This window comes from Oncorhynchus clarkii, chromosome 28 (genome assembly GCF_045791955.1).
Source record: "Oncorhynchus clarkii lewisi isolate Uvic-CL-2024 chromosome 28, UVic_Ocla_1.0, whole genome shotgun sequence".
Classification (NCBI taxonomy): Eukaryota; Metazoa; Chordata; class Actinopteri; order Salmoniformes; family Salmonidae; genus Oncorhynchus; species Oncorhynchus clarkii.
The window spans coordinates 20,286,427-20,313,423 of NC_092174.1; the positions used below are offsets into that span (position 1 = coordinate 20,286,427).

Sequence of the window (26,997 nt, forward strand, 5' to 3'; positions counted from 1 at the left end):
TACAAAGCTCTATGCTGGAGTTGCTTCTGCAAAGACAAGTTTTCCTCAACCGGTTCTGTATTGGGAATTGCACTACGTAAAGCTGAAATATGCAACTTATTCCTTTCCGCATTCCAAAATGAGGGATTATATAGCACAGGATGATGATGATGATGATGTAGAAATCTTCTGGCTCAGCTGAGCTGAATAGATTGTTGTTATTTGTTTGAACAGAGTTTAATGAGTGAATGACAGCCAGAGGTAGTGCTTGTCACAGAAATGTGGGTGTTCAGTGAGCAAGTGGTTCACACCAACCTGTTGTCTCTAAGAGCACTTGATTACAGACATGCCACCGCAGACCTCACATCACCCAGACCCCTTCAATCAGGGTGGAGACACTAAACAGCTCTGTCCCTATTTCATTTCAGATGCATGGCCTGGTTTTCACACAGCATCAGATACCAAATTGCCTCTAAATTGACAGACAACTCAGCCATGTATATGTGATTAAGGGTGTACTATTTTAACTATAGGGAATAGTATTAAGACCTGACCCAAATAAAATAACTTTGCTTGGTCAAATTACTTGATATAAAAGAGGACAAAAAGTGGTGATAAAATGCCATGAAGTGGTTGTAAGTGGTTCTATGTAATAATTAACGTAATTTAAAGTAGGTGTAAGATGTTCAAAAGCCAATATAAAGACGTTTTCATCTCTGATGTGGCAGATATTATAATCTATTTGTGGAATGATTTGAGAGCATGTAATGTTCCCATTATTATACCTTTCTCTTGGGAGGCTGATCCTTGGCAGTTTGGGACATCGCTTGCTCAGAGAGAAGAGTTTCCTCACAATCTTCTGGGCTTTCCCAATAATCAAATTGGTGCTGCTCTCCAATTGGATGTAGCGCCTCTGGAGAGCTGCATCTGCTGCCCAAAACTTGAATACCGAGGATGTGTTTAAAAAACGGTCTGTTGGTAGTTTTTTCATGAAGGCCTTGAATTCGTCTAAGAAATTGAGAAACAATCACAAGAAAATAAGATTAGCGTTTTATTTAACACAAAGTCAATCATTTCATATATCCATCAATACATTACATATTTTTTTTAAATACAAGGTATTTTAATTATGGATGGTACCTTTTATTGTGCAATTATGGTCCATATCCCTAAATCTACCATGGACAGCTCCTGGTATTTATATTCTTGGGACACTGTGCTAATTTAAACTATGCAGAGACTTCCTACTTATGCTGTAGGAAAGTTGTCTACCCATGCAGCTGACATGAGGTATCCTATCAAATCACTGCAATGAAGACACTTTTTTTTACAAAGCCCAACTGGGTGAGACCTGCAATTGTTATGGGGGCTGGAGCTTCTATTATCACATGTGCTACTTTTGGCATAATGCAAGTGAGTAAATTGCAGTGCACTGGCGGGCTCAGGACATTACAGTGCTCAATGATCCTGAGTGAACTACCTCGGGCTCCCAGAGCCAACACCAAATTAGTTTGATAACATTAGCTTTGGCATTACGGTGTTAGTTTAGCACATTCAACGGCTCAATTGTTTTACACACCAGGCTCACGGTGTCACATCTATTCATACTATCAATTTGAAATGCATGTGATGTAGCAATATGTATTTGGATTGATGGATCCCTTAGTGTGTTCAGTGTTAAATGCTTTGTTTGTTAATGGTAGTAGTCAATTATTTAATTGCTTTCTATCTCGATAGATATCCTGCGTAATTATTTATTGACATGGGCATTACACCAGAGGAACTGCTAGTGAAAAAACCTTACCAGATGACTCGGTTGTCGGCATATTATCACATGCAGTTATGGTGCACTTTGGTGCTCTGACAAACACTACGTCCCTTTTTTTGGAAAACAGAATAAGCAGTGGTCAGTATATAACTGCCTTACTTACTTATCAGCTACAAGGCAATCAGAGATGTTATGCCCTTATGGTTACCTACTTTAATCTGACACAAGAAGGCACTGTACTTGCTGATTTCATATGTGGTTAGACACTACATTATACCCACATCAAATAACACATCTTCTTAGCATGTACTTATGCATTCTAACCAACCACTGGAAAAGCCAAGGCTATCCAGTGGTAATATCATAGAATAAGAACCGCATCTTTCACTTTGCTACCCTATAGCTTGCTGCTTGTCAGGCTCACCCACATACAGAAGTGAAACATTGGATGCATCCCAAATGGCACCCTATTCCCTTTATACAGTAGTGTACTACTTTTTAACAGGGAGCATGAGGACGGGAATAGGGTGCCATTTGGGATGCAGCCATTGAGTCTCTGCCTGACCAATAACTGGAGTGATCAATTCCTCTGCTTCCCTCCACATGCACTGTATAACCCAGGCCGTTTGAATGATCATTAGGATTCACAGCACACAAAATGAATTTGTCAGTCTATTCCCCTTTTCTGGCATTTATGACTTTATGTTCAAATTGATGGACAATATCGGCCTTTCGAAATGTGTCAGATAAAGGGATGAGGTTCTATTCCATAATGGACACTGCCCATTCTCATTCTGTTGGGCGTATTAGTGATTCATATGACCATAAAGAGAATGGACAGGAAACTGATGGCTGCCTCAGCTTGTTCATTTAGCTCAAAAACAAGTATTTTGAATCATGGTTTTGCATGGCAGTGCTGCAACTATCATTTTATATTAGGGAGGGTGAAGACATTATTTTAATAGAGGACATTGCTCTGCCATAAAGCTTGTGTCTTTGAGTTGTATGTTGCAATACATGTCAGAATTACAGAGCAGATGTCGTCTGCCTGGAGTACAGTGAGATATCTTCCCATTTCTCAATGGATTAAGCTTAGTAAATAAAATAAGTCACGTTGTTTCTGAATACTGCACCTGTCAGGGTTGAATCTTTAAGGAATCCCCCTTGGCTTCCCCACAACTCTTCCATTTCTTTGATTGAAGAAGTTATAAACATATTGCTAAAGAGATCTAAGTTTACCATCCTTCCTTCAAACACATGTCTTCTTTTTTCTTTCCATGTGTATTCTACTCCTACTGGAATACTTCAAGTGGAAAACACAGTGAGACATGGCTGTCAAGCCATCATCGCAAAGACATCAAATGGTTGCTTGTGGCACTTTGACGGCAACTACTATACAGTGCTTCCACCATATTTGACATTATAGTTAGAATGCACTCACTATATGGTACAATGACATAAAGTCTGCACTTGTCACAAGGTAAAACTTGTCGGGAATGGTAAACTATCTGTAGGAACTACTGCAATTGATGTTAGCTCTTTATGAACAAGGTTCCAATTCTTCTATGGCATTTTTCAACACTTTATATTCCAGAGATAGGACTAAGAAAAACCTTTTCCCTTTCCCCCCGAATCAGATTCTGAAATATCAGATTCTGAAATATTACATATTTAGGGGGATCTTGTTGCGCTCAGACTGAGCATGGAAAATGCAATCTGTATCGGATTGGAAAGACATCATCATGTGCATAGTTGATGGACACTTGGCTTTCTAGTGGCATATAATGTGATATGCAACTGGACTAATTAACGTTACGTTAATATCTTAATAGATGCTTTTGTTTAGAGATTACTCTAATCCCTTAAGGACTCCAATTTTCTAAACATTAATTAAGAAATCCCTTCAGAATGAGATCGTACCACTTGAGATAAACTGTAAAATGTGTAAGCTAAGACACTATACTGTCACACACTGATCTGTTTCACCTGTCTTGTGCTTGTCTCCACCCCACTCCAAGTGTCGCCCATCTTCCCACTGTGTATTTATACCTGTGTTCTCTGTTTGTCTGTTGCCATTTCGTTGTGTTCGTAAAACCTACAAGCGTTTGTTTCCCTGCTCCTGCCTGTTTCTTGTTCCTGTTTTCTAGTCCTTCCTGTTTTGACCGTTCTGCCTGCCCTGACCCTGTGACTGCCTGACGTTTTTGTATCTTACCCCACTATTCTGGATTATTGACCCCTGCCTGCCCTGATAGATCAAACATGTATTACTCCCAGGCCACAGCCAAATAATGATGAGCAGAAGCACTGTGTTTGATTTGACAGTCGGAGAAAGCAACACATACTGTATAGTCTTACCCAATGACAGGTTCTGGTATGCATTGATAGTTGAGCTCTATTGCCTTGTAAATGGCTTATAATTCTCTCTCTGTTGGGTAACTCACAACGTAACATAATGCTGTCTAAACAGCCATTCACTTTCTTAATGTGAGGCTTGCAGCTTTTCCATCAGATAAACAAGTATTTCACCTAGGCTCAAGGAATACTGTGGTTTAAATTTATTTTCAAGAGCCTTTCTTCAAGAAATCAATATTTTGTCTTGAACATATGTATGAACATTGTTCATATGAGAAATGCACCTCACTTTCTGTCAGTGCTGGTAAAGCCTGAACAATAAATATATTTGGCCTTTGCACACACAGTTGGGAAAGCAATGCTATCAGATTTCTGCTTATTGAACTCTGGTGGGTGATTTTAGTATGGACAAACACCACTGCCGTGCTCTAAGGTTTCACAAACTCTTAAAGAAGATCAATCTCCACTACTACAACGATTCCTCTTTCCAAGGTTGGTGTTTGTGACGATCGTCCTATGATATTAGTCACAGAATCTAAAGACGTGCTTTTATCAATAATCCAAAATTGCAAACGGTTAATGGTTCATGATAAACACATGCATTAATGAATTGTTTGTGTGTAATGTGGGGCTAGCGATGTCCTTTTGGTAAATGGTTACCTTGTTGTTCGTAGAGGGTTATCTGTTCATTTCCAGAGAATTGACAGGCGATGGGGTGCGTTCAAGTGCGCATGGTTTATTCAGTGCATGGGTATAGCGGAAATGTCTTATCCCGGGTGGACGTACATGTTCTTATCCCAGATTGTATTCATGCTAAAAGAATGGTTGCACTGTAATTGATATGTGTGCTCAAGGTTATTCGTGAGTGTATCATCTGAAGATGTTTAGATGTTATTTTATGCTGCTGAATGTTAATTGATCATAATGTTAGTTGGCTTGTTCTCATTGGTTGCATCATAGGTATTGGTATTTAAACCCTGTCATTCCTTCATTTGCGGGACAGGGAACAGGTTGGCATGCTGCTGAGGTTTCAGGTGTTATTGTAGCCTGGGTTTGGTTTGAAGAGCTCTATTTGATACAGTTTATTATGTTTGTAAATAGTTGTACATTTTGCTGACTATATCCTCACTTTTGCTAATAAAAGCCTCACGGTGGAAAATAAAAATCAGTTCTGCTTTGTTGCCTCCTCACAGTAAACTCCGAACGCTGGGTCTTTCTCACAGTGCTGAAACATAAAAACCTGACACCGACTCCAGCTCTTGATCTAAAAAGCTCAGATAATTCAGTATTTAAGGTGGGGAGTGTCACGCATCAAGGTAAAAAAGAAGTGCAGTACATATGCTGCTGTGTTTGTTGTTTACAGAAACATCTTTGTTGTGATATGGCAAAAAGATGTGGCAGTTTCACCATTTAAGAATTCCAGCTTAAAAGCTAACGTGTGCAGCAAGATGGAATGTCACATCCTCAAGATGGCCTTATGATTTCTAAGGAAATATCTACAGATGCTTGATAACTGTTTCCTTTGATATTGATATACTGTACACGTGAGTTTAGAAACCTATACATTTGGCCATGTTCGGAAACTGTCTTTTTGTTGTTGCCAAGAAAAATATCAAACTCCTTTTGTGTATTATGCATAGGCATGAAAAGGTATTAAATTACTCTTGCCAGGTCAAATTTGACAACAGAGAAGGTAACACTAGAAGCTTTAGTAAGCCCACCAGTTATTTAGCATGGCTGTTTTAAGATGTAATATTTTCCCCAGTCATGCGGTGAAATCAGACCTGAATAATAGATTGAGTGAACATGAGGGGTTCAATCATTCAGGGTTTGCCAAGCAGCTGCAGTGAGCTCCAAAAGCACAAATATCATACCCCCCAAATTGCTAACCTCCCCTGTTAATGTAATGGTGAGAGATTTGCATGTCCTGGGGATATGATATTTGTGTGTCTAACTTTCTCACTCATTATTATTCACGCTTAATTCAGGATTATCCAGAACCATGGTAGCATCCACATTAATGTAGAAGTCTTTAGAAGCATATTCCATTCTTATTTACAATCAAATTGACTCCAAAATGACACAATACATTATTTCCCATTTGTTTCCACTGGGCACAAAATAATCTGAAACACAACAAAAACAAACAGCAAATGCATTCAACAAATGTGTAGATTAACAAGCTTGATGTAGTAGTTGCGTGCTATGAATATGGGACCAAATACTTCAATACATATTCATGTGAATTTGTCCCAATTCTTTTGGTCCCCTAAATTGGAGGGAATATGTACAAAAAGTGATGTAATTTCAAAACGGTTCACCTGATATGGATGAAAATATCCTCAAATTAAAGCTGACAGTCTGCGCTTAAACTCATAGTCATTGTATTATTTCAAATCCAAAGTGCTGGAGCACATACCTAAACCAATAAAACATGTGTCCCAATACTTTTGGAACTCACTGTATTTCTCAGAATACTTGCCTGAAAATAATGATTTTTATACTTTGTGAGCAATACATTGTGAGAGAGATACTGCCCTCAAAATATGTACTTTACGTGCCATAGATATCGCCTGCTGTCCATCTACCAAAGCCGATGCTTTGGGTACATTTCTGAGGAGATTTTGTTGAGCTGAGTCATATATTGGATCTACAGTAGCCCAGTTCTTGTAGCTGGGCACCAGTTTCTCTAACCTGACCAAGGGAGCGTATCAAGAATATACTGTTTCTTTGCTCCTACAGCATGAAAGCAGTACGCTCCGGTATGTTACACCAACAGTTGGAATGAAACAGTGTACAGTCATTCTGGTCTCAGAGTAGCTTGTACTATTCTGTATGTAAATCTGTGACCCTCCATTTAGTGTGTTATGTTATGGTATGTATTCATTAGAATTCTCATACATTACAAAAAAAATGTTTTGTATTTGATGGTTCTGGATAATAAAATGTATTAACCTTGGGCATTATCAAGGTTGTTTGTATAAAGGAACTCAGATGGCCTAGTTAGATGAAGACAGATTGGATTTAACTATGCTCCCAATTACAGTTAGTGCATCATTTAAACGGATCTATTTTATATACCAAACATTACCCTTAAATTCCCTTTATGGCAGAAGGATTATTTGTAAGGCGGACATGCAATATTGTCAAATAATTTCAATAGTCTTAGAGTTGTGAATGACAAAGCTATTCTACATGTGACTCAGCATCTCCCTATCTGTCACGTTCTGACCTTAGTTCCTTTTATGTCTTTGTGTTAGGTTGGTCAGGGTGTGAGTTGGGATGGGTAATCTATGTTCTTTTTTCTATGGTGTTCTATTTCTATGTGTTTGGCATAGTATGGTTCTCAATCAGAGGCAGGTGTCGTTCGTTGTCTCTGATTGAGAATCATACTTAGGTAGCCTGTTTTCCCCATTTTGGTTGTGGGTGTTTAATTTCTGTTTAGTGTCTGTTCACCTGGCAGAACTGTTTCGGTTTCTCTTCGTTGTTATTTTGTGTAGTGTTCAGTTCTTCAATTTATATATGACGAACACTTACCACGCTTGCATTTTGGTCCTCCTCTCCTTCCACCAACGAGAATCGTTACACTATTTTAAATATTGTTCATTGATTCCACTGCTTTCCTTCCATGGGAGACCAGAGGAAACTCACAGCATGTTATTTCCCTCTTCTCCATCAAACATCTTTTAGGTGTGCACTTGCTTTGTTTCTTTCCACAGAACGTTCACCTTGTATTACTTTACAAGTTGATTTTCTGGTGCTTTTAAATTGCTGCCATAGAAGGCGGCTGACCCTCCCATGACCCACATCTTATCTTGTGATTTGTATTAAGTTGTATCTGGGTTTTGATTTTTGTTTCAAAAATAGTATTACTTCTTAATTTATGCTGTACCACTGAGTTTGAACTACATTGAACTCTCACTTTTAAACTAGATTGTGATAAGACTTACTGGGCAGGTTGAAAGGCCTATGAAAATTAACAGTGGAGACTAGGCCTGCATCCCAAATGACACCCTATTCCCTATTTAGTGCAACACTTTTGATCAGTGCACATAGAGCTCTGGTTAGAAGTAGTGTACTATACAGGGAATAGGGTGTAATTTGGGATGCAGTTAGAAAATCCAAGTCACTGCTCTAATCTGGAGACTGCCTCTGACTGACATGCCGTTCACGATTCATTTTCTAATAGTAAATCTTTATTTTTTCTTCATGCAGGAATAAGAGGAAGCAGTGACCTTGCTCCTCAGTCCTCACATATGAACCATACGTGGTCCACAAATGCACATTTTTGTCTTTATAAATCGATCACAGTACATTTACTTGTATTTCAGCAGTGCAGGAATATGAGAGTACCTTGCTCCGAGACAGTGTCCTATGGCGATGTAGTAGCAATTATAGGTAAAACTTCACTGACAATGAAGAGCTTGTGGCAAGCTATAAATCGTTGCTCTCACGGTAGGGAATTTAAGGAAGTTTCGTCTCTCCTCACACTATCATTTTTTTGGGCCTTGGGCAAAGTAAAGATAGAAATGTTTGCAAGGCTTATGTCGCACATTACATTTAGCAATGGGCTTAGGACTTAGTAGCTCAAGAGGGAAGAACCAACCTGGGAGAGACTTGCTGTACCGTGGCTGGCACTGTGAACATTTGAGCCATTGGGAAAGATTTCCAAAGTGCTATATGTACTGAGTTGACTTTTTATTTTTGCTTAACCTTTAAAACATAGAAAAATTATGAAAAGCTTAGTGTCGTTAATAGGGTATTGTGAATATATGAATACCACATTTTGTTTCAATTAAATTCAGAGTAATGAAGGACTCTTAATACCTCTTCAACTTCAGTGTATGAAGGGCATTTTCTATTGTCCTGATGGGTAGCTGTCCCACTGAACTTACACAACTCTACTACACTTACATTCACATTCAACGTTATCTTCTGATAGACATGCACAGACAGCTGTCTTGCTATTTACTTGCAATAAAAATATAAATGACATAGATTTTTTTTAAATTACATATTTGGACTAATAAGTAACATTTTGCCATTGTAATCTTGTGGTGGACCAGCCCACATATTACTCACACACAATAGCTAGTGTTTATAAAACTGCCTTTATAAAGACCTGAAAATGAACTGCTTAATACTGTTAATGAGATCCTCACTTTAGTACTATGACATTTGATGAGCTGGACTCGACAGTGTGAGTCAGAATCTAATTGAGCCAGTGGAGACTACCCTTGGCATCACAAACTGTCCATGTTGAATACATATGGTCGCAAACAGACAGAAGGAAGTTCATTGTTATTCGCTACTGAGCTGATCTGTACTCACACATTTTCCCTGAAATCAGTTTAATGTTTTTCAATTACATTGCTTCGGTAAAAACATTTAAGTTTACAACTAGCTCAATTTGCTACAACAAACCACCAATATAGTCCAAAAAAAGTATAAGTTATACACGTAAGTAAAACCTGCTCATATTACAACATAATGTAGCATTATTTCCTGTTTGGCAGAAAATGTTATAAACTTATTTTCCCAGAGAGGTAGTTGTATGTAAGCTATACCTTCACCTAGGCAGTGATTCTATCTCTTAAGGCAGAAAAGAAGGATTAATACTATCCCCATAACTACATTTTCAGAAAAGGTCCCTTGGGAGAGCAAAGATTCTAGGAAACGAGAAAGTATGAAGGGAGAGTATACATTACATAAGCCACCCCCCAGAGACATGTAATGCACCTCCAGCTGCCTTTGTACAGTGGGCATGTGGTCCTTTCCCCTGAACAATTTATGTGTGCGTCCCAAATCGCATCCTTTTTCCTATAGTGCACTACTGTTGACAATGGTCCATAAGGCTCTGGTGAAAAGTAGTGCACTATATAGGGAAAACGGTGCCATTTGTTACAAAGGATCTCTGCAGGCGATCCTGGTGAGAAATGGAGTCTGAGCTGAAGGATCCATCCAAACCACGCTAGATTACCCCATGTGGATTTGACGCACCTATATGAACAGGCACACAGAGTGAACAATAGTAGAAGATGAACTGCCATGGTCTCTCCTATCTTTCAGCAGAAGAGAGAGGAGAGGCCTCGGTCTGCTATTCTATTTATACCTCAATGTCTTTGTGGCAAGCAGTCAGATATTGAACAGAAACCCTGTTAATTTCAGCATACAACACCTCCTCACACATCTGTTCTACTTTGCTGAGCTTACCGGTCAAGTTTGACGATGGATTCATTTCATGCCAAAAATAGAGAGTTTAAAGTTTAACTCACAATGTTTATGTATTCAATTGAACAAGAAAGTATGGTGCCTGACATAAAGTTGTTCAAGAGAGTAGCAACGTTCAACTGGTGTTTGAAATAGGCTTAGAGAGCAGGTGTCTGCTGCAGTTTTAAAACCGTCCGGCAATTTTAAACCCGTCCTGAGACTCCTGCCATGTCTCCAGACATCCCCAAAATAAACAAAATCTGGCTCTCTGAGAATGAGTGCACAACTGGTAAATAGTTGCTTATAAATACAGTAGATCAATCAGTCAGGGGGCTAGCTGGCGGCAGAGACTTACAGTTGAATTTGGAAGTTTACATACACTTAGGTTGGAATCCTTAAAACTTGTTTTTCTAACCACTCCACAAATGTCTTGTTAACAAACTATAGTGTTGGCAAGTCGGTTAGGACATCTACTTTGTGCATGACACAAGTAATTTTTCCAACAATTGTTTACAGATAGATTATTTCATTTAAAACTCACTGTATCACAATTACAGTGGGTCAGACGTTTACATACAGTGGGGCAAAAAAGTATTTAGTTAGCCACCAAATGTGCAAGTTCTCCCACTTAAAAAGATGAGAGAGGCCTGGAATGGGCCAAAATACCTGTGTGAAAACCTTGTGAAGACTTACAGAAAACGTTTGACCTCTGTCATTGCCAACAAAGGGTATATAACAAAGTATTGAGATCAACTTTTGTTATTGACCAAATAATTATTTTCCACCATAATTTGCAAACAAATTCATTAAAAATCATACAATGTGATTTTCTGGAGTTTTTTTTCTCATTTTGTCTGTCATTTTGTCTGTCATAGATGAAGTGTACCTATGATGAAAATTACAGGCCTCTCTCATCTTTTTAAGTGGGAGAACTTGCACAATTGGTGGCTGACTAAATACTTTTTTTGCCCCACTGTACACTAAGTTGACTGTGCCTTTAAACAGCTTGGAAAATTCCAGAAAATTATGTCATGGCTTTAGAACTTCTGATAGGCTAATTGACATCATTTGAGTCAATTGGAGGTGTACCTGTGGATGTATTTCAAGACCTACCTTCAAACTCATTGCCCCTTTGCTTGACATCATGGGGAAATCAAAATAAATTAGCCAAGACCTTAGAAAAATAATTGTAAACCTCCACAAGCCTGGTTCATCATTGGGAGCAATTTCCAAACACCTAATGGTACCACGTTCATCTGTACAAACAATAGTAAGCAAGTATAAACACCATAGGACCATGCAGCCACCGCACCACTCAGGAAGGAGACGCGTTCTGTCTCTTAGAGATGAATGTATTTTCGTGTGAAAAGTGCATATCAATCCCAGAACAACAGCAAAGGACCCTGTGAAGATGCTGGAGGAAACAGGTACAAAAGTATCTATAGCCACAGTAAAAGGATTCCTATATCGACATAACCGGAAAGGCTGCTCAGCAAGGAAGAAGCCACTCCTCCAAAACCGCCATAAAAAAGCCAGACTACGGTTTGCAATTGCACATGGGACAAAGATCAGACTTTTTGGAGAAATGTCCTCTGGTCTGATGAAACAAAAATAGAACTGTTTGGCCATAATGATATGTTTGGGGGAAAAGGGGGAGGCTTGCAAGTCGAAGAACACCATCCCAACCGTGAAGTACAGGGGTGGCAGCATCATGTTGTGGGGGTGCTTTGCTGCAGGAGGGACTGGTGCACTTCACAAAATAGATGCCAAATGGACAATGACCCCAAGCATACTTCCAAAGTACCTTTTGTGACTAGGGGGCATTATTTTAATTTTGGGAAAAATAATGTTCCCGTAGTTAACGGGATATTTTGTCAGGACAAGATGCTAGAATATGCATATAATTGACAGCTTAGGATAGAAAACACTCTAAAGTTTCCAAAACTGTAAAAATATTGTCTGTGAGTATAACAGAACTGATATTGCAGGCGAAAGCCTGAGAAAAATCCAATCCGGAAGTGCCTCATGTTTGGAAAGCGCTGCGTTCCAATGCGTCCCTATTGAGCAGTGAATGGGCTATTAACCAGATTACTTTTTCTCCGTATTCCCCAAGGTGTCTAGAGCATTGTGACGTAGTTTTACGCATTTACGTTGAAGAATACCCGTAAGCGGCTACATTGTGCAACTGGTCACCTGATGGCTCCCAGAGTGATTCTCACGTAAAATACAGGTAGCCATTATTCCAATCGGTCCTACTGAAAAACCAATTGTCCCGGTGGATATATTATCGAATAGATATTTGAAAAACACCTTGAGGATTGATTATAAACAACGTTTGCCATTTTTCTGTCGATATTATGGAGCTAATATTGGAATATTTTTCAGCGTTTTCGTGACTGCAATTTCCGGGCGATTTCTCAGCCAAACGTGAAGAATAAACGGAGCTATTTCGCCTACAAAAATAATATTTTGGGAAAAAAGGAACATTGGCTATCTAACTGGGAGTCTCGTGAGTGAAAACATCCAAAGCTCATCAAAGGTAAACAATTGAATTTGATTGCTTTTCTTATTTCCGTGACCAAGTTACCTGCTGCTAGCTGGACAAAATGCTACGCTAGGCTATCAATAAACTTACACAAATGCTTGTCTAGCTTTGGCTGTAAAGCATATTTTGAAAATCTGAGATAGGGTGATTAACAAAAGGCTAAGCTGTGTCTCAATATATTTTACTTGTGATTTTCATGAATAGGAATATTTTCTAGGAATATTTATGTCCGTTGCGTTATGCTAATTAGTGTCAGTCGATGATTACGCTCCCTCATGCGGGATGGGGAGTCATTAGAGGTTAAGGACAACAAAGTCAAGGTATTGGAGTGGCCATCATAAAGACCTGAACTGAAAATTTGAGGCCTAACTGAAAAAGTGTGTGTGAGCAAGGAGGCCTACAAACCTGACTAAGTTACACCATCTCTGTCAGGAGGAATGGACCAAAATTCACCCAACTTATTGTGGGAAGCTTGTGGAATGCTACCCAAAACATTTGACCCAAGTTAAACAATTGAAAGGCAATGCTACCAAATACTAATTGCGTGTATGTAAACTTCTGACCCACTGGGAATGTGATGAAAGAAATAAAAGCTGAAACATATTATTCTCTCTCCCATTATTCTGACATTTCACATTCTGAAAATAAAGTGGTGATCCTAACTGACCTAAGACAGGGCATTGTTACTTTAAATGTCAGGAATTGTGAAAAACTGAGTTTAAATGTATTTGGCTAAGGTGTATGTAAACTTCTGACTTCAACTGTATATTGCAGTAATGTTGAACGTGTCTGGCTAGTATTATTTAGCCAGCTAGAAGGATGAAGTAAGAAGCTAACGTTAAACGCAGCCTACCTTAGAAGGAGCAAAAAATATTCTACTAAATTCTCATAATAACTTCACAGAGACTAGGCTACGGAGACAGACAGTGATGTGGCGCTCAGTGGTAAGGCTGAGGCAGGCTGCAATGCTTGCAGAAGGAAGCAGAGGAGACAGAGAGAGAGAGAGGAAGCAAGCAGAGAGAGAGGTTAGTACAGAGTGGGGTCACCTGAGAAAATCTGTACTAATCTTATCAAACAATTTAGGAACTTAAATAAAATAAGACACATGGCTTATCTTTATTATAGGCCTATATTGAAATGATATAAAATTACAAATAATACAGTAAAAATGTCATAAATGTTTGTTTTGTTGCTGATGCTATTTGTCAGCGTGAATCATTTCTCATATTTCCTCCCTTTCAGGGGTATAACATTACAATTGTATAGCTAATAGGCTATGTGTTTGTAGATCGACTGAGGTGAATGAACCTACAGCAGCCAAGGTGATAATGGCAAGGGTAATTTTTGCTTGTTTTTGCTGTTCTCTAAATAGCATTTAAAAGCTTGTATAGAATTTCAGTAGCCTAAATGATCTTCAACTTAATTCTGGACTCGTTTGAAATATAGCACCCTTTATAAAATTGGTTTGCTGCCACTGCTGCATGATTTAAGGCAGACGTGTGCTGCATGGTCTCCGATCATGTAAGCGAACTCACGTGCCTCCGGCATCAACATGTGAAGTCTGCACAGAATACAAAATCACAGAGATCGTAGCATCCCAAAGGGAACTATTCCCAAAGCCCTGCTATATTCAACTCACGATTCCTCAATGTATCGAGAAAACTATTAATACAATGGGTGCATATTTCCAGATCTTTGTGGCACACTCAGAACTTCGGCAAACCTCATCTTTGACCTGAAGATTTATTAAATCCAGTGCCTGTGTGTAGTGTTGTGTAGTGCTTGTGTGAAGCTTGACCCAATTTCTTAGTCTGTATACTAACGATTACAAAGTGTTTATCTGTGTGGCACTGTATCAGCATACGTTCATGGTAGAATTATAACTCCAATCATATTACTGGCATGTGCAACATGCAACGTCTACCAGTACATAGGCTAAGTATCTTGCGAATTAATATTTTTTACATGGCAGATTATAGCCAAATTCTGTGGCTATATGCATTACATTGGTTTAGCTGCTGGTCAAGCACTATTGAGCTATGGATGAAGTATCTACCTGCATGTGTCAACATAATGCTTGATCTTCGTTATGACAGTGTTATCATCCAATCAGTGTGTGTGATACGCATATCACATTCTAATCCAATTCAGTCAAAATGTAGGGATAAAAAAGCAATACAAATCAGTCAAACAGTAAGACATGTACAAAATGCTAAATATTGAAGATGCATGGATGTCCTTGGTGATATATAGTGATGTTTTGTTCATCCGACAAATGTAATCCCCTGAAATAATCCCCTGAATAAATACCACGATGTTAGGAAATGTTGCCAGCTATTGAACCAAAGAAATCAATTTCTGGAGAAGTATTTTTGTTGTTATTACAAATCTGTCACATTCAAAATGTGCATGTGACACATCTAACTGCTTCCAGTGCATGCTTTATTTAGGTAATAAAAGCAGAAATGGGCAAGCCATCAGTGAAATTTCAATTGGCAGGTCTTGATGGGGAAGCAGTGCCAAGACTATTTGTAGGTGGTACCATGTATCAAATAACTCTCTGTTACTTGAAGGCATGTTTTTAATTAACATAATGGAACCATTGTGGTAATTAAGCGATTTGCACTGTATCATGAAGGGATAGTGAATCTAACACTAAGAGAATATTTGACTTTTACAGGCTGAATTTACAGCTCTGCACATCATCTTTCACAGTAGTTAAAAGGAGGTGTTGACAGGTCCTTTTTGTCGGATAAAAAAATAGATCCAAGAAGGTAAATTTGTTAAGATTTACATAATGCTTGTATGTTGCAGATTTACATACAGTCAAGTGTAACTCATTTGACTATAGAACTATACAACTAATATTAGATTAGCCTGGGTGCTAGCGTGAGAGACTGATTTTGCTTTGTCAGTCATAGAAATCTGTGTAGAAATTGCTTTACTAATGAGAGCGGTTATGAAACATTGGGCGGAGCCTTTCAATTATTTAATTCCTTTTGCCCAAGGAGGTCATGAGCTGCGTCCCAAATGGCACCCTATTCCCATAGGACTATGATCAAAAGTCGTGCACTGCATAGGGAATAGAGTACCGTTTGGGATATACTCATGAACCCTTCTTGTAAAGGCCTTCAGTACAATAAACAGTTTTTTTTAGGGGTTCAAGCAGCAAAGCTGGGTGAAACCCTATTGTATTTGTTGCCATTGGTTATTCTTCTTCTTTTTCCAAAATGGCACATTCCCATGCAAATTCCTGTGAGATGCTAAGGCTTAGGATGTTTAACCTTGAAGGATAGTAAAGTGTGCACACATTCATGCAATGCCATGTCAATTGGCCACATGGTGGCACTATAACAATCAGTTTAAAATGCAAAATTTAAAAGGTCACACCCCTCACCCTGTCTGACCTAGAGTCATGACATTCAGTACATAGGTCCCTCTCCTCACAAGGAACAAATTTGCCTCAAGGACACATAAGGTCCACCATGATGGATTTTCCACAAACACTAAGGGAAAACGAGTGGCGAGACAGCATTTGCCGCAGTACTTTCAAAGCAGCAGCACCGAATGCGTTTACCAGACATGTTCATTAGTTCCCGTCATAGAAAAACGTTTTGCTATGGAAACGAACCTCTGGTGGGCTAGATGGAGACCAGGACAGCAACAGCAGGTTAGTGCTTTTTTTTTTATACATACACATAAAACATTTCTTTGTTACAAAGTCTACTGTGTATAGTGTTAAATATAACCCTGCCTTACATGAACCTTACAGAATTAATAATTGCACAAGATCACCGTAACCAGATGAACAAATCTGATACTTTTTTACATTGAAACCTACCTGTCTTTTTTATTTTTCAAAGTCCACTGCTTAACATTGTGTGTGTGTGTGTGTGTGTATGGAGTGAAATTAATATTTAAATATATTGTAACCATTCTTTGCATAACGCTTAACCCCAGTACACTATACTACAGAGTATGTTGTCCATGGAAGTTGTTCTCTGGCTCTTTTGATATCAGATTCCAGGAGTGTTTCCAAATCACATGACCAGACAAGAAAAACAAAAGGCCGTATAGTCATTGCACAGAGGAAAAGGGAAGCTATCTATAATACTAATCTTTTGTCATAGCCTACAAATAGGACCCAGATTTTTACCTGACCAAGTCCTGAGATCAGGAAAAACTCCAGGCCCAAGAAAAGACACAAACATTTTGCCACACCATTTTTCATCCTGTGGTGCCACCTCTGGATCTCACAATATGATATTATCACGATACTTAAGTGCCAACACGATATGTATTGCAAATAACACGATTCCCACGATTCTATATGTATTGCAATTCGATTTTGCGATTTGATGTTCCAAACATATTCCTCTCTATATGTTTGATGCAGAGAGACAAGAGAGAGCTTGAGGAAATGAGTTTTGATCCGTCATGTAAATAAGTGGTATAAACCAACTATTTAAAAAGTCGACGAATAACAAGCTATAGGATGAAAAATACCGGACTTTTGGCGCAGGGACTTCCGACTAGCGCTAGTTAACGCTAAATAGCAATAACAACAACAAATATTGTCCAAAATAATATTGAGATAATTAACTGTATCGATTTTTACCCCATCACTTCTTAAAACACTACTCCTCTGGCACCGAATGACGGATCTGCACGAAATTTGATATGTGGCATCTATGGAACAAGGTCTCTCAATACAATATTTTTCAATCTAGGATCTCAAGCAACAGAGCAATATTTTCCTGGTGTCACGCCCTGACCATAGTTTACTTTGTATTTTCTATGTTTTGATTGGTCAGGGTGTGATCTGAGTGGGTATTCTATGTTTCATGTCTTGTTTGTCTATTTCTATGTTCAGCCTGATATGGTTCTCAGTCAGAGGCAGGTGTTCGTCATTGTCTCTGATTGGGAACCATATTTAGGTAGCCTGGGTTTCACTGTGTGTTTGTGGGTGATTGTTCCTGTCTATGTGTTTTCACCAGATAGGCTGTTTAGGTTTTCGTTACGTTCATTACGTTCTTTATTTTGTAGTATTTGTATTGATTCGTGTTTTACATTTGTTCATTAAAACATGGATCGCAATCTACACGCTGCATTTTGGTCCGCTTCTCTTCCTCCTACAGACGAACGCCCTTACACCTGGCTAGCATCTCTTGGGTGTGGTCTGGCACATAAATGCATATTATTCAGACATGGATATTTGTATTGTAACAGAACTGCACTCAACATATGCATGCACTTTCAGATTGACCACACGTTGACGCAATAACGGACACATATGTATATCTTTGATCTGTGTGACTCAAAGTCATGGAATTTTGCATGCATGCTCAGGGAGGTGAGTTTAGTTAACGTGTAGGGTATGGCTCTGTTTTGCCGCATGGGCAGGAAAAACAATCCATACAAGCTTATTGGCTTATAGTGGACATTAGTGGAGGCGCCTCAGAGGAGGAAGGAGAGGACCCTCAGTGAATTTAATAAAAGTAAAAATTGTGAAACATTTAAAAAAGTATACATTTTCAGATAAAACTGTACTAAATATATTCACATCACCAAATAAGTGATTAAAACGCACTGTTTTGCAATGATAGCAGCACGTCAGTACTGTCCGAGTGGAACTGAAAGCAGAGAGATAAGAGATATCAAGTTGGCGCCGACAGAGAGGACTGCCTCGCTTCCAGTGTTTAGTTTTTTTAATTTATTATTTCTTACATTGTTAGCCCAGAAAATCTTAAGTCTTATTACATACAACAGGGAAGAACTATTGGATATCAGAGCGATGTCAACTTACCAGCACTACAACCAGGAATATGACTTTCCCAAAGCGGATCCTTTGTCCGAATGACTAGGGCATTTGAACTGATTCCAGAGGCTGACCCAAAACAACGCCTCCGGAGGAGAGGTTCTTTGAGAGTCTAGTCAATGAACATAACACATGCACCTTGCCTGTCACCCTAGACGCACTTCAATTTGCTTACCGCACCAATAGGTCCACAGACGATGCAATAGCCATCATACTGCACACTGCCCTATCCCATCTGGACAAGAAGAATACCTATGTAAGAATGCTGTTCATTGACTACAGCTCAGCATTCAACACCATAGTACCCTCCAAGCTCATCCTTAAGCTTGAGGCCCTGGGTCTCAGCCCCGCACTGTGAAATTGGGTTCAGGACTTCCTGACGGGCCGCCCCAAGGTGGTGAAGGTAGGAAATAACATCTACACTTCGGTGATCCTCAACACTGGGGCCCACAAGGGTGTGTGCTCAGCCCCCTCCTGTACTCCCTGTTCACCCATGACTGCGTGGTCATGCACACCTCCAACTCAATCATCAAGTTTGCAGACGACACAACAGTAGTAGGCTTGATTACCAACAATGACAAGACAGCCTACAGGGAGGAGATGAGGGCACTCAGAGTGTGGTGTCAGGAAAGCAACCTCTCACTCAACATCAACAAAACTAAGGAGATGATCGTGGACTTCAGGAAACAGCAGAGGGAGCACCCCCCTATCCACATCTACGGGACAGTAGTGGAGAAGGTGGAACGTTTTAAGTTCCTCGGCGTACACATCACGGACAAACTGAAATGGTCCACATTGCAACATTGCCTCTTCAACCTAAAAAGGCAAAATAAATTTGGCTTGTCACCTAAAACCCTCACAAACTTTTACAGTTGCACAATTGATAGCATCCTGTCGGACTGTATCACCGACCGGTGGTGTGGTCTGCACAACGCATTACCAGGGGTAAACTACCTGCCCTCCAGGACACATTCAGCACCCGAAATCACAGGAAGGCAAAAAAGATCATCAAGTACAGCAACCAACCGAGGCACTGCTACCATCCAGAAGGCGAGATCAGTACAACAAAACAAAGGAGATCGAGAGACTGTAAAACAGCTTCTTTCTCCAGGCTTCTTTCTCCAGGCCATCAGACTGTAAAAAAGCCATCACTAACACAGAGAGGCTGCATACAGACTTGAAATCATTGGCCACTTTAATAAATCAATCACTAGTCACTTTAATAATGCCACATTTAATAATGTTTACATATCTTGCATTACTCATCTCACATGTACACTATATACTGTATTTTATACCATCAATTGCATCTTGCCTATGCCACTCTGTTATTGCTCATCTATATATATGTACATTCCTTTCCTTTAGATGTGTGTGTATTAGGTAGTTGTTGTGGAATTGTTAGATTACATGTTAGATATTGCTACACTGTTGGAACTATTTCGCTACACTCACAATAACATCTGCTAACCATGTGTATGTGACTAATAAAATGTGATGTTCTACTAAAGCCTCAGCAGTACTCTGTAGGTTAGCACCATGGTGTAGCCAGAGGTTAACACCTGGCTGAAACAGAGAGGGATGCTATGTTAGCTAGCTGGCTATGGCAATCCAACAATGTAAGTCTTCCAAGTCAAGGTAAGCTTTTGGTTTTATTAATGTATTGCCACCGGGGCCCACCAGTGTAGTTGCGAAACTGCTTTTGACTGTACACTGTACTGCATGATTGTAATTAGTGGGTTTACTAATGCGTTAGTTCTAGTAGCTATGTTGACTATGACGTGACAATGATGTAGGCTGTGTGTAGCAGTTATAGCAGTCATGATATGAAGGTTTGGCTTGGAAAGTTTTTTTCCTGGTCACAGACAGCTGATGTGTAGTGCACTGAAGTCCACAAGCGAAGGGAAAAGTTAAGAGGAGGAGAGCGCATAGATAGTTGCGAGAAGGAATTATATATACAACAAGCAAAGTGATGAAGCTGTTTTTATGTGGCTGCTATGAAAGTGAATTGACATTTTTTTCTTAAACGGAAGCAAACAGAACAAAACAGGGATAAAAAATACCTGTATTTGGCCAACAGAAATTTACATTAGCAAATGTTGGACTAATGATTACTCCCTAGATCAGCTAGATACAGGCAAGAATGTGCAAGGCGGTATTGAATGTGTCTCTGTCTCACCTTGATTACTCAAAATTCTCTCTATGTTGTAAACTTTAATTCATAGGTTGTAGCAACCTCATGATGGGTAAATTGGAAATTCAAGTATCATGTAGTAGCCTAAACCTATCGATGTTACATTGAGCTGGGTGAATGGAATATGAATGACAGTCATCCAATATTCTGTAATAGAAATAAGGCCATGTTCATATAAAAAAATCTTCCTCCCTCATTTTAAACGGCACCAACCACCACTGGTAGACATATTGTTTGTGCTCTAGTCTTGGAAAATATTGCGTTTCAAGATGTCCACCCATAGAGGTTATATACCATATTTCATTCCAGTCTGTTTAGCAATTCTGGAGAAGATGTTTAAAGTAGTCAAAATCATTTAAAAAAATCTAAATATTTCAAAAGCATATTGCATGATTTTGAGTTCTGATATTTGACAAGCGTGGTAAGGAGTACAGAAGTAGCTCATCCTAGGGCGGTGTCCAATTTCTCCTGGCAATACAAAGGAAACAAATACAATAGGGTTTTCCGGCCTCGCTACTGAACCACTAATCAAAGTCCTCTTATTAATATTGCCAGACTCCCAACCCATCTAGCCTTCTGACAATGGGAACAAATTAATGACTGGAGTAAATATACATCTAGCCAGGCTTTGCCTTGGCTGGACTAGTCCTCTCGAGCCAGCCACTTCACCTGCTGAAAGCAGATATGCATTTTGATGAGTGAAGTGCTACAGTTAAAGGGATTTGGGGGGGATTTCATTGAAGCACCAACGTGGGGCAGGAGAGGCTTTGGAGACGGAGGCAGGATTTATCTCTCTGATTGGATCATTCCTTGGCTGGGGGAAATACTTGGTCCAAGGGTGCATGATGTGCCAGCACTCTCCACCAATTTCTAGTTTTCCCCCGCTACAATATTTATCAACTAATCTCAGCAGAACTGCAGCTCAACCTCACATTCAGACTGTAAGCATACTCTTGCCAGCAGCACTGAGTCTTGGATGCTTTGCTCAGTGGCAAGCGAAGAGACATAATAAGACAAACTCTGCCCCATTAAAAATGCTTAGTGCTTAGGTCACTCCCTTCTTCTGTATTGTACATAATGCATTTTCAGGCTTGCTTTTAGGTGTATGTGTGTGTGTGTGTGTGTGTGTGTGTGTGTGTGTGTACCTTTTAAGATATGTCTTGCATATTGCTTGCTTTGACACTCAACCATCCCCCCAAAAATTAAGAGGTAATTTGCTCATTATCGTGACAAATTGCTCAAGTTAGGCTTCAGACAAAAACAACATCAGCAGTAAAAGAATATGTTGTAATTATGAGGAAACATATTTCTCCTTTTCTGTAGCTTGTCAACAACGCAGCATTTTATAAAGATTTAATGTGAGAGCTGCTCTGCTATTGCTGTCAAAATGATGTTTAGTGAATTCAAGGAGCATGTCTATGCCTTCAAAACGTCACTCAGAATGCACTTTCCATATTATACAGAATCCAACAGATGGATAGAAGCCCTCTCTTGCAGATAGATGGTAGAGAAACAAAAGCAATGGAGAAAACGACCTGCCTCCGATCTCAAACCACGTATTCAGGGCATGAGCTAGATGTTTGTTGATTTTGAGCTAAATAGTTCTCGCCATTTTTGGATTTTAAAAATATTTTTTTCTTGCCCATTTTATCGCACACCTGTGTCCTGCTCCTCCCAATAGCTTTCAAATCCAGCTTGACAGAAATGAATAACAAACAACTGAAACAAATAGCCCACCTGATTCCATGAATTCGGTGTTGAAGTTGGTCCAGGATTCCTTGCTTTTGTGCAGATTTTCCTCCATGACTTTAATATCAGCAAAGGGGCAGTTACAATCTGGGAACTTGGCAGAGCAGCGGCACCAGCAGTCATTGTTACGACACAAAAGCTCCCCCTCAGAGTTGCATGCCACATAGCTGAGAGCAGCCTCCACAAAACGGTTCCGGAGGAATTCTGGAAGGACATCCTGTAAACCTGAATACAGAGGAGAATATTATAGCATCTTGTCATTGATGAAATATGATATTTTAGTGCCTTCAAGTTACATGAAGTTCATGTTCAAAACAAAGCAATATGTCCCCTTTATCCCTCATATGTCTCCATAGTGAGAGCAAAAGTCTAAAAATGAGATGGGAATTACTATAATTGAGTTGTTTATTGTAGCCACTGCAAGACAAAGGAACTTAGTTGCTAGTAATTGAGAATTAGGTATAAAGACCACACATCTCAGAGATATGGCAGAGAATGCCAAACAAAATCCAGAGTGTAGATGGTCAAGGTTATGAAATGATGCGCCTACAATGTTAGAATGAGGGGAGGCATGGGCCCTGGTCAAAAGATGTGCAATACATAGGTAATCGGATGCTATTTGAGACTAATGTTTTGATGGAACAGTTCTATTAAACAATGCCACCCATCAGAACATGCTCTGTATATATGCCTGCACAAATGTCCTTTACTGCATGAGACAGGCTTACACTTGATATACAGTGCATTCGGAAAGAATTCAGACCCCTTGACTCATTCCAAATTTTGTTTAGTTACAGCCTTATTCTAAAATTAATTAAATTAAATGTTTTCCTCATCGATCTACACACAATACCCCATAATGACAAGTGAAAACAAGTTTTTAGAAATGTTTACAAATGTATTAAAAATGTCAAACTTAAATACCTTATTTACATAAGTATCAGACCCTTTGCTATGAGACTCGAAATTGAGATCAGGTGCATCCTGTTTCCATTGATCATCCTTGAGATGTTTATACAACTTGATTGGAGTCCGCGTGGTAAATTCAATTGATTGGACATGATTTGGAAAAGCACACACCTGTCAATATAACGTCCCATAGTTGACAGTGCATTTCAGAGTAAAAACCAAGCCATTATGTCAAAGGACTTGTTCGTAGAGCTCCAAGACAGTTGTGTCAAGGCACAGATCTGGTGAACGGTACTGAAAATTGTCCGCAGCATTGAAGGTCCCCAAGAACCCAGTGGCCTCAATTATTCTTAAATGGAAGAAGTTGGGAACCACCAAGACTCTTCCCAGTGGTATAAAATACTTAAGTCATTTTTTGGGGTATCTGTACTTTACTTTACTATTTATATTTTTGACAACTTTTACTTCACTACATTCCTAAAGAATATGACATACTTTTTACTACATACATTCTCCCTGACACGCAAAAGTACTCTTACATTTTGAATGCTTAGCAGGACAGAAAAATGGTCCAATTCATGCACTTATCAAGTCAACATCCCTGGTCATCCCTTCTGCGACTGATCTGGTAGACTCACTAAACATGCTTAATGCTTTGTTTGTAAATTATGTCTGAGTTTTGGAGAGTGCCCTTGGATATCAAGAACATTGTGCCGTCTGGTTTGCTTAATATAAGGAATTTGAAATTATTTATACTTTTACTTTGATACTTATGTATAGTTTTGCAATTACATTTATTTTTGATACTTAATATATTTAAAACCAAATACTAGTAGACTTTTACTAAAGTATTAGACTTTTACTCAAGTAGTATTTTACTGGATGACTTTTACTTTTACTTGAGTCATTTTCTACTTTTACTCAAGTATGACAATTGGGTACTTTTTCCACCATTGACTCTTCCAAGATCTGGCCGCCCGGCCAAACTGAGAAATTGGGGGAGAAGGCCCTTGGTCAGGGAGGTGACCAAGAACCCATTGGTCACTCTGGACCTCAGACTGGGAGTGAAGGTTTACCGTCCAAAAGGACAACGACCCTAAGCACACAGTAAAGACAATTTAGGAGTGGCTTTGTATGTCTCTGAATGTGCTTGAGTGGCCCTGCCAGAGCCCGGACTTGAACCCGATCGAACATCTCTGACAGAGCTTGAGAGGATCTACAGATCTGTATCCTATACCCAAGGATACCCAAGACTGTTTTCGGTGCTGAAGGTGCTTCAACAAAGTACTGAGTAAAGGGTCTGAATACTTATGTAAATGTGATATTTCAGTTTTAAATTTTTTATACATTTGCAAAAATGTCATTATGGGGTATTTTGTGTAGATTGAGGAGGGAAAAAAACTATTTAATCAATTTTAGTATAAGACTAACATAACAAAATGTGGAAAAAGTAAACGGGTCTGAATACTTTCCCGAATGCACTGTACATGCACCTAAAATAGGTGATATTCAATGTTGATAAAGATACCGTCCAATTTTAAATCACACATCATTTGAAAACCCATAATCTGTTTTAAATGGTAACATCTTTTTCTGATCAATACATATCAATAACCTTGCAGAGAGTTCAATAATATGTATTAAATTGTCTGCTTTTTCTCAATTTCCCTAATGGTTTTGTTTAGTCAGAAGCTCAGCTGTGGGTGTTTGGAATCTAATGATCATGTTAGCTGTGACAAAGGCTTCCTCTCAGTTTTCAACACTTTGGAAATGTTTCAAGAGTGGAGTCAATCCGTGTGCCTTATTATGAATATTTATGTGTGTTCCTTGGTATTTACTTTTTGAATAGTGAAGAGCAGACACAATTAGTCACAGTCTTCCTGCCTTGGCGGCTGACAGGTTCTGTGAGCCAATGGGAGAGCTATCTGGCAGAAATGGGCTTTAATTTGTGAGACGGCTAAATAACAGCCTCTTCACCTCAGCCCTTCCATCTCTGCCACTTTTTTTTGGGGTGGGGGGGGGGGGGGGGGGTGGGGGTGGGGGGGGGAGAGAGTGCAACGAGTACTTTTCTGTGGAATTGCAAGCTTCAGTTGTCAAGAACAATACTTTCCCATATTTCATTTATTTTCCCTGTGCTAATGACTTGTCTTGCTGGAAGTGCAGAGATGCTTTAGCTAAGAAAGTTACAAAATTCAACACACACACACACACACACACACACACACTCAATCTGAAAAAAATACTGTCACACAGATTTTCAACCATCTCTCAGTAGTTACAGGGTATCTGTCAGCAGTGGGCTTCCTTCAGGAGACGGCGGTATTAAGTGGGTTGGCAATTTAAATGTCAAACCTGAGGAAGGCGCTGGAAATTGGCACAAGCTGCGTTTATAATTAGCGATGGCTGAAGGAAGAGAATGCTCTGAGCTCATTCCTCTCCTCACACTACTTTGTGCTTGTTTGACTTGTGGTGACATTTCTGTCGTGGGTGTTCGAAGCAAATTAGTGTTCGCTGAAATGCTTGTCTGCAGACGACCCTACAGCCTACTTTTAAAGAATTGGAAAATATTAAATTTATTAGACTGGCATTAACCTCTGGGATTTCATATTATTATTGAACCACATGGGCTTTTCCATTGCAATGAATAATAGGAGTCTGAAATGGGATTAGCTGTGATTGTTTGTTTTCTAGTAACCTTATAATGGTAATCTACTTCAATTTAATATGAATTTGAAAAAGGTAGATTATCGTTAAATATTTCTACAGTGCCGTAAAATACTTTTTGGGTGTCGGCTTCCTCTAATGAAGATTAAGAATTGAATGATCACATTTTCCTTGGTTAAAAAAGACAAGATAATATAAACACAATTTTTGTTCCTGGCATCCTTATAGACTCTAAACCATTTGCTTAATATAGTGACCAATATGCACTGTTTGATGGTTTAATTAGATGCAAATACAGTGAGATTGATAAATAACCCTATCATTTAAATATGTGGATTGATTTATGCATTTTGTCATGGTTGTGGCTTATACATCATGGTAAGCCAATTTTCAATTTACAATTGCTCTTGGGCTACCAGAGAGGTGAACCAAAGATTTAGGTTTCCTGCCTGTAGATAGCTTTTTTAGTGCACTTCACGTAAACAATAGCTGAAATGGCATTGTACAGTCATCAATGTATTTAATATAGGGATAAGACAAACATAAAAATATATCCCACAGTTTTAGATAAGCCCTGCACCACAAAGTAAACAAAATCCTGGATTGAACATTTCAATTTACAGTGTTACACCTTCAGAACATGAGGTGAGGAAGATCTTTGGAGGATATACCCTTGGACTTTGTTTTCATGAATTATACATTGTGCAGGGAGAGACCAGTAGATATGCACTTCTTTTCACTTCTTGATACCAACTGCTTTTTCCAGTCCTTCATCATCTTTTCTCCAGTGTTCACGATGCTTAGACTTG

General features: G+C 39.1%; 1 protein-coding gene across 1 annotated transcript in view; it reads right to left on the reverse strand.

Annotated features, from left to right (window-relative positions):
• The window catches only part of LOC139387064 (BMP/retinoic acid-inducible neural-specific protein 3-like), a 64,194-nt gene that overhangs the window by 1,839 nt on the left and 35,358 nt on the right, over positions 1-26,997 (reverse strand). The window contains exons 5-6 of the mRNA XM_071133047.1: positions 22,604-22,840; positions 765-987 (exon numbers count right to left, since the gene is read on the reverse strand). Coding sequence (XP_070989148.1) covers positions 765-987; positions 22,604-22,840 — 460 coding nt within the window. The remainder of the gene's footprint in view (positions 1-764; positions 988-22,603; positions 22,841-26,997) is intronic.